Consider the following 9,293-nt stretch of genomic DNA (forward strand, 5'->3'; position numbering starts at 1 on the left):
CATTTTGATATTTCTATATGTATTACGTTGGAATCACTGTGATGGAAAACATACCATGGAGCAAGGTTTTGTAGTGCTGGATTCTTAGTTTGCATTATTACAGTGCAAATATCAATGTCAGTGTGATTTGTAATGATGTTTTCTTACTTCTGGAATGATTCTGGTTTCACTTTGACTTTCTTTTACACCATTTTCAACCAAACACACTCAAACAGTGAAGATAGGATGCTAGTCATTGAGAAAGGAAGCATAAAAAACATGCTGATTCAGACTAAAATGTGTCAAATACCATCAGTGCATTGAAACACATCAAAATATAGAGATAATAATAATAATAATAACAACAACAACAACAACAACAACAACAACAACAACAACAACAATAATAATAATAATAATAGTAATAATAATAATTTAAACTGATGTTAAATGTCCCCAAACTTAAGGCTTGTGAGAGACAAGGAAAGAGTGCTGTTGCTGGTATGCCTTTGTGGTTTAATGTTCTACTGTTGTAAATACTTCACAGAAGTCCTGTGTTTTTTTTGTCCAGGTGGGCGCAGTTTTGCAGAACATAGGGTCAGTGTTTTTTGGTCATTTGATTTTCTTTTCAGAAACAGGTGAAACAAGTTATTTGATTTTTACTTGACAATACGATAAAATGGAAATACTGGAGAATTTTTCATGGTCAAGAGTGCTGATCGAAACTTTAAAAGTTGTTTCATTTTCTGTTTAATACAACAAAAAATAAAATCACAAAAACCACTAACAAATAAAGGCCTGTTTTTTCATATTATGAGACCGGATGTGATCATTTACAAGACATATCTAAGATTCCCAGTGTGCTAGAGTTGCTTTAATCCCAGAATGAAATGTCTTGAAAACCTCTAATATGATTTTAGACTTGGCAAAAACAGAACCTGTCATCCAAAGAAGTCTCACTGCATACAAGTGAACCACCATTTGCAAAAACTCAGTCGAACCAGCTGCCACTTGGATTTTGATGCACCTCTATTTGTGCAGTTACGGTACCTGTGCATGCAGGCTAAACAGGATGAAAGACTCACACAACAGCAATAATTACTCACATTATACTACACATCATGATTCATGATGTCTTGTTAAATGTGACATCACCAAATAAGTCCTAATTTGATGAAAAAAAAAAACAGTATTAGAAAATTAAAGAGATAGTCAGCTCAAATGACGTTATACTATCCATAATTACCTCACATTTGAACTGCCATATTTTTTTCTTCTTTTTTTCTTTGAAAGGTTTACTTAAATTATCAATTCAATCATTTAAATCATTCAGTTATCAAAGTTCTAGTTCATGATGGCCCTAATCATAACCATGTGAAATCTGGAGTTATTTTACTGTTCAGTTTTATAGAAAATTATGAATTGTATAACATAATTTGAGCTGACTTTCCCTTCAATTTTCTCAAAAACTTGAAAGAAATGAAAATCAAACCAACTCTTTTGGACGAAAAGAAAAATGCATTGTTTTCAATTTATTTTTATTTATTTATTTTTTTTTAAATGACAATATTTTTTTGTTTCTTAATACCTATTTCTGAATGAGAAATCCAACAACAAAAAGATAAACTGACCACATAGCAGTGCATGCTTCCACAAGCTCATGGGTTTGATGGAATGACAAAGTAAAAACTAATTTTATTTTGGAAAATTAGGCAAACACATACACTATGAGACAGGTTTATTTATGGAGAAAGAAACTCCTTTGATTGAATGCTGATAGCGATAATGTACTAAACATCAACGGTCAAAAAGCAACTGAAAAGTAACTAGTACTCTAGCAGTTTTTGACAAGGATACTTTGTACTTTTTAGTATTTTCCTAACACCAGTAGTTTTACTTGTAACTGAGTGATATTTTAGTAATGTAACAGCACTTGTACTTGAGTGCAAATGTACTGTACTCTTTCCACCACTGGGTACGGGTGCCAGTATTGGCTCAGGACAAAGCAGCACCTGGCTTGGTAACATGTCCAAGTAAACACAACTGGCATGGTTGCAAATGGGAAGCCAGTGTGGGATCATGACTGGGTGGTGACTGGAAATATGTAAAACTGTTGGTAGGTCTCCAACAGCAAAACCAATGTTTCTGCATCACGTAGGAGGCACATGGTCTGCACGATCACGCCCACAGAGAGGTCAAGCAAGGAGAGTACAGGGGAATTGTCCACGACACACTGGAAGAAAAAAAATGAGAAAGAATTTTTCATTTGTCATTCATTTGAAAATGAAACATGAGAAGAGCCTTTATCAAAGACTGAAAGAAAAGAAGAAACTCCTCCCTGCGGAGGACTGTATCTGTGCCGGCTGAGCCCAGAGATGGAAGTGAAACAGTGTTACTCAGGGCTGCAGAGAGGGTTTCCTGCTCTCAGCCTGTTTACTGGGGATGTTTTTTGCCTGTTTTCCCTCTGAGGTGTGGTCCACTTCCTTCACACAGTACAGAACAGAAGCAGAGCCTGTGTGCTGCCTGCTATTAGATCACTGTGACTGAGTTCATTTCTCCACTGGAACAGCCAGCAGAGAAAGAAACAAGACACATCTGTAACACTTTACAATGAAGGTCCATCCATTAACATCAGTTAATGCAGTTATAGGCATTAACTAACAGTTATTACATGGCGTGGTATTCTAAGATCTGTTATCTCTGTATAACAGACCATTGCTATGATGAACTGATGAACTGTTGCTATGGACACAGTTACTATCATAGAGTCTGGAGGACCAATAAAATCATTTTTATCTATTGCAGTGCATTGCCCTTAAGTTTAAGGTTGTCTCAACTATTTTTCTTTACAGAATAGTAATGCTAATATCTCATACTTAGTTCACAAATATACATACTGTGTGTGAACACCCGTCCTTACAAAATCTAACTCTAAATGGCTGTTCCCTGTCCCATCTGCAGTGACACAGGTGAGCCACTAGAGGGAGGCACAACAAAACACACAGAAAACTCCTCACACAGAGGATCTCTGACTCATTTATTAAAGGACACAAAGAATTCTATTACACACGTGTTTGTGGAGGTGGAAGGCCTGCACAACGTCAGCATGGGAGACTCGTGAGGATCCACTGAGGGACCACTGAAGTTGCACAATAATGTTGCCACAGGTGCAGCTCAGTGCCCCAGTGGTCAACAGAGGATGGACACTGAAGGATGATGTTGCTTTCTGTTGATAAATTCACTGAAACATTGGGGAGCAACTCACAGCTGCAAAACAGCCATTATCTACTTTACAGTGCTTCATGTCTCATATGCATTTAAGCTTCTTAGACAAGTCTTGCTGAGTTTAAATACTTGTGGCCCATAGATTAATGAATACATAGAAAATAAGCATCCTTACTCCATAAGTTCTTGCTAAAGGACTGATTGAAACTTGTTGGCATGGATACCAACAAATTATATGGCGGAACAAAGATGATTTATAGATATATCATGTGGCTAATAGACTGCTTTTATAGTTAGAAGAAGTCATCTCAAAGTCTGACTACTGACAGTGCGCACTGAGGATCGCATCTTTCAAATGTGCAAGACAGCACGCACTGTCCATTCAGTATGTTTGTCATAATTCATTCATTCATTCATTTTCTGTAACCGCTTATTCCGTAAGGGTCGCGGGTTGCTGGAGTCTATCCCAGCTGACATTGGGCGAGAGGCGGGGTTCACCCTGGACAAGTCACCAGTTCATCACAGGACTGACTGTTTGTCATAATGAATATGCAGTAAAGAGCATTTCAGCCCTAATGTGCAAAGAAAGAAAGAAAATTAACAGACCTTTATTATGTCTTTTCACCAACATCACATTTTTAACCGGGGTTTTTTGGCAGGTTGTGCGTCTCTGCCCCCAGTGCGCTCCTCTCCAACAGCATGCACACCACTTAGACTGAGAGACCTCACCACAGCCCGTACCCGTCTTCAGTCCCTCTTGTCATGGCATTTATGACCACTGTCAGACCAGATACAGGCTCACCAGCTGCCTGGTGTGTAAAAATGGCCAGAGCATCCCACCAACTTTTTTATTTATTTATTTAAGATAGGTGAAGAAGTTTTATTACAAGCCAATTTTTCTTCTGCTCTTCACCTTATATGTATCTTGCCATCTTCTCTTAATTTCATCTGTTGTTCTTAACATTTTTTGCTCAAAATGTTTACTTGCCTCTTCCACTAACACCTATATGGGGTCGAATTTTGCTCTTTCAGTCATTCTGTTTTCCGTCCAAACTCCCTGTGACAGAAACCTGTGACACATGCAAAACCCTCATTTACATGCTGCTGTCTCCACAGTGTTTGCACCTGTTGTCATTTATGCAGTTATTCTTAGATGATCACCCGCAAAACACACAGCAAACCAACGTGCAATATGTTGGAATGCACACACAATTTAGTATTCTTTATTTGGGATCTTAGTAAATCAGCTATGTTTTTCAATTTATTAATTTCAATAAAAAAACAAAAAACAAAAAAACTTCATTAATTCCTTCCTCCACTATAGGGAGTAAGCAGACCACCAGTGGTACCTCATACAACCACACTTAAATAATCCAAACTACCCCTTTAACTTGTACAACTTTACACAACTAAAGCACTGTGATTAAAGATTACACACTGACTCCTGATACAATCTGTGGTTCTTTCAAGTTATACATAATGAGGAATAATTTCCTACAAAGCAAAGACAAAAATCTATGTGTTCAAATAAATACAAATGAATACTGCAGCTTTAGAAATATTCTAGGAAATATCTGAAGTGTCTTAAAATAAACAAGCCTCTATGAATTGTTACCCTTGGACAGATCCAGTACTTATACATTTAACTGAACTGAAGCATATTAGTTCCATTAAAATATATATATATATATAATTTAAACCAATAATAATTCTTAAGGATACAAATCCAATAATCAGGCATAATCCTGTGTTTATTATGTGTATTTATTCTTCTGGAAAATTTGTATAAATGTGAGAAATTCTCAGTGCAACAATTGATAAGAATGATAAAGAATATCAAACAATTCCAATATATTCACACAAAACTCAGGTATAGTGTACACATGATTAATTCATCAATTAACTCATCATTCTTTTTTCTTCAAAGTCCAATTTGCTCTATTTTAGCTACTAAAAACAACAAATAATACCAAGAAAAACAAATACATAAAAAGTAATAGAGAATAATAATAGAAGAAATATATCATGAATAAAATGATTCACAGTAGTAAAATACAATCAATAAAAACTGTGTGTCTGTGAGAGAGAGAGAGAGAGAGAGAGGGAGAGAGAGAGAGAGAGAGAAAGAGAGAGAGAGAGAGATCTTATACAATGTTATTTAAATGTATTTATTTATTTTTTATATATATATTAACTTTTAAAATGGCTGCCTTTTGGGATGCCTTGATAAAGAGAATCAAGTTCTTTGATGAGAATTAATTCATTTGTTGCTTCTTTTCCGAGCCATCATGAGAAAGCTAACTAGGCTAAGCTAGCTAACAATGTAACCTTTTGTTTTTGTTAACTTTTTGGCTAGCTATCAAACAGTGTGACATTTTGTTACATTTGTAGCTAGCTACCCAAAAGTGTGACATTTTAATTTTTTAGCTAGCTGTCGAACAGTATAACATTTTACCTTTCCAGCTAGCTATCAAACTGTGTAGCATTTTACCTTTTTAGTTAAATTTGTAGCTAGCTATCCACAGTGTGACATTTTGTTAATTTTGTAGCTAGCTGTCAAACAGTGTAACATTTTCAATTTTTAGCTAGCTATCAAACCATGCAAGATTTTAACTTTTTAGCAAGCTACCCTGATTAGCGTTAATCTTAGAATAAATTAATCTTTTTTGGGGGGCAATTCAGAGGTACAGGCCTTCAGATGAGAAAGCCCCTGATGACATGAGCAAGGTTATTTTCTCAGACTTTTCTGAGACAAAGTTCCTTGATTGCCACAGATGACATTATACAACTGTTTTCACAGGCTGAGCAGAGCAACTCCCAGAACAGGGAACTGATCATCATGTGAGAAATATGGTGCAGGGATATGAAGATGTTGGATGCTGAGCCTACAACTAAAAGCAGTATAGTTAAAAGCAGTGTAATATGAAGAATGATGTTCAGATCATTTACAGCATCATTTGAGGGTACACCTCAACTTCTCTTGCTTCTATGTGTGTTTCTTACGGAAGACCTTTCCATCAGGCTGCTTAACCCATCTCAAGTTGATGTCTTCATTCAGTCCATGGTCCTTCAGTCTCTGCTTAAACTGCAAAAGACAAGAGGGTGGTTTACAGGCAAATGACCAGACTGTGCAAACCTACAGCAACAGGTAGTCTTATAACCTCAGCGCTCCATTAGGTCGGCTGGGATTCAAATCACAAGGTTGAATAAGTCTTGTTTGCTACCGACTATGTAATATGCTGTTTAACTAACTTAATGTTAGCTAACTAGTTGCTAAAATAATGTTAACTTGCCAAATCAAGTTCAAGCGCGACCTAACATAACCTATCAAATCTTTCCCAACCTGTTTATGATGGAAAGCATGCCAGCTTGTTAGCACGTCAACATTATCTTAAGTGAATTGTGCTGAGTTAAGGCTAACTCCCACTGCATCCACATTTTTATCTCTTTTTAACATCCTTTATTGTCATGAGTTCCAAGGGAAATAAAAATGAACACATAATGAAACAAGACCCACTGGTGTTCTGGCTTAATGAGTGACAGTGTTGACTGGTGACAAAAGCAAAATAAGTCATAGTCCTAGTGACGTGTTACACTGTATTTATTGACCCATCAGATTCTGTGACCTGCAGGGATACAAAAAGTATTTCGATCCTTTTCTTAAATAAAAGCATTAATACCAAAATTTTAAAATACTTCACTGCATTTAAAGTCCTACAAAAAGTACTAAAGTAAAAGTATTAAGTAAAGGAAAGTAACTTTACTTTTGCTGTGGTACCCTACTTAGTACTTTTACTTCACTTTTACTTTAGTACCTGACATAGTACATTTTACTTTAGTTTTACTTTAGTACCTTGCTTTACTTCACTTTTACTTAAGTACTAAGGTAGAAGTAAAAGCAGTAATGTCTGCAGAAAACATGAAAAGAAGATGTAGGTCACTCTTTAAATATATATATATATATATATATACATATATATATATATACATACATATATATATATATATATATATATATATATATATATATATATATATATATATATAAATATAAATATATTTATATATATTATTTTAAAAAAACATGTGGCCTCACCCTCCTTATTTCTGAGGCACCCACTTTGAAACTCATGGCTCTAGTGTTGCTTTACTGTGGCGTACATGTCAGGTGTCGTAGTATATTTTTAAAACATTATTACAACAGCACTTTTTGACTCTGATGTCATTAGCAGGTATTGTTAGATTTGGAAGTCTTTTAACATATTTTTACTTAGTTTGAGGTAGTGAAATCTTGTCTGGGACAAAGGTGTTCTCTGGCACAAAACATTTCATATATTACATACACACATGCCTAAGCCTATCCAAGAAGGTTTTGGGCATTTATTTTGAAAGTCTAAACAGTGCTACCTTGATTGCAGAGCTCCTGGATGTGCTAGACTGATGCTAGGGCGACACCTACAGCATCAGACTGCTGTATTTGATGTGTTGGGAGTGAGAATGTGTTGGTCAAAACCAATATCAAATATACACTGTATAGTGATTTCTTAGCAAAGAATGAATTTTTTGACTGTTTTAATTAAGCAGTTGGATTCTACAAGCCCCCCAAAAGTCTAAAAGTCTAGGCATCATACTCATACATCATTACCTCCTGCAAGATGTCTTCCTTCAGGACCTCAATGTCCACAGAAGTTCCAGTCTTCTTTAGTTCCACCCGCACCAAATGCTTCTTCATCATGGGAGCTGTTTCACATCAGGAAATACAAATATTTTCATGTTGCAAATATAAGATTCAGCTGTAAAAATGAAGACAATCAGTGTTTCTGTATGAACTGAATAGTTACAATTTGCCAACAATTATGCAAATCAGAACTCACCAACGTAACAAACAAAATTCCGCTTTTGGTTGCAGTGTTGGTTAACCCATTTTCCAAAGTTTGAAACAACACAAGACTCTGTGTGTGTGGGAGATGGCGCACCGGAAGCCCAGTTATTGAATGAATGTGCGCTCCCATCGGACCACTTCCACGAGTCTCTGTAGAGGCCGATCCATGTACGCAGGTTCTTGGTCATGCGCCTCATCTGGTCATGCTCAGTTTGGTTCCTCACACTAGCCAAGTCAGTGTGGTGCAGCTTGCAGTAGTTCCGAGCCTGATCCCAGGTCAGTAACTTATTTACAAAAATGTGGCTCGATGAAGTGTCACTTGTTTTTACCGTGCCTGAAAATATCGATTTAAATGTTTTAAGAGTTGCACTTAATGATCCTGAATGAATATGAGTAGCTGAGCAATCTACATTTAATTACCGTTGGAGCAGAAGAATGGGGCTGGCAAGTAACAATCTTGATCTTCCCATTTCCCATCCACTGACGCACGCAATGACACACAAACTTTGTAGTATCCCGGACCAGCATTGGGTTGACCATCAGCCCACATCCTGAACCCAGCCTTTCCTTCACCATAGTAACCCTGGTTTTCCAAGGACCACCTCCATGCCTCGGTGTCAGTGTACAGTCCAATCCAGACGTTGAGATACCCTGCTAAAAGTTTGTTGAGCTCAGCCAAGTCTCGCTCATTATGCACAGAGGCCAGGTCAGTGTACTTCCACCTGCAGTACATCTGAGCTTCAACCCAGGTCTTTGGCTTTTCAACAAGGATGTAGAGACGAGGAAAACAGGAAGGTAGAAGACACAATCCTGTGGTAGTGATAAAGATAATTATGTGGCTGCATTCAGTGATAAACTTACTTTATACAGTTTGAGTCCTCTCAAACGCTCATTAAATGTGACATACGTATGGCAGAGCCATGCACAAATAATGGACAAGACCTTTGTTTCAGACTTTATCTCACACTCACCTTAAGTTGTACAAGTTGCATCAAACAAATTTAGACCCTAGATTCTTCTTCTTTTCATAACATGAATTCACGTAAAAATCAATGTGAGGCATTTGAACTTGAGAGGTTTATGGAAATAAATGACTCATACTGACCTGATAAGACTATCAGTATAACTGTAGTTGCTTTCATCGTGTACCAACAGACAGCTTCTTCCACCTTGAAATGATCAGTACAGGTAAGTTTATTTTATTTTC

At 36.7% G+C, this 9,293-nt stretch overlaps 1 protein-coding gene across 1 annotated transcript; it reads right to left on the minus strand.

Annotated features, from left to right (window-relative positions):
- Positions 1 to 4,984: 4,984 nt before the first annotated feature.
- Positions 4,985 to 8,411, minus strand: LOC146333366 (chondrolectin-like). Its single transcript, XM_084725370.1, has 3 exons — positions 8,079 to 8,411; positions 7,850 to 7,944; positions 4,985 to 6,289 (listed from the first exon to the last, which is right to left on the minus strand). Exons 1-3 carry the CDS (start codon positions 8,281 to 8,283, stop codon positions 6,191 to 6,193), a joined length of 399 nt encoding a protein of 132 aa, XP_084581496.1. The 5' UTR covers positions 8,284 to 8,411; the 3' UTR covers positions 4,985 to 6,190.
- Between the last annotated feature and the right edge of the window lie 882 nt (positions 8,412 to 9,293).

The sequence above is a fragment of the Lutjanus erythropterus genome, chromosome 1, assembly GCF_056507025.1.
Source record: "Lutjanus erythropterus isolate fLutEry1 chromosome 1, fLutEry1.hap2, whole genome shotgun sequence".
Taxonomy (NCBI): Eukaryota; Metazoa; Chordata; class Actinopteri; order Lutjaniformes; family Lutjanidae; genus Lutjanus; species Lutjanus erythropterus.

What these genes read in the sequence shown, in the direction of transcription:
- LOC146333366 (XM_084725370.1), bottom strand. Translation starts at nt 8,283, where the DNA reads ATGAGGCGCATGACCAAGAACCTGCGTACATGGATCGGCCTCTACAGA. An exon ending in GAATTTTGTTTGTTACGTTG is followed by an intron (nt 7,945 to 8,078) that starts GTGAGTTCTGAT and finishes GATGTGAAACAG; the next exon opens with CTCCCATGATGAAGAAGCAT. An exon ending in AGGAAGACATCTTGCAGGAG is followed by an intron (nt 6,290 to 7,849) that starts GTAATGATGTAT and finishes TGTCTTTTGCAG; the next exon opens with TTTAAGCAGAGACTGAAGGA.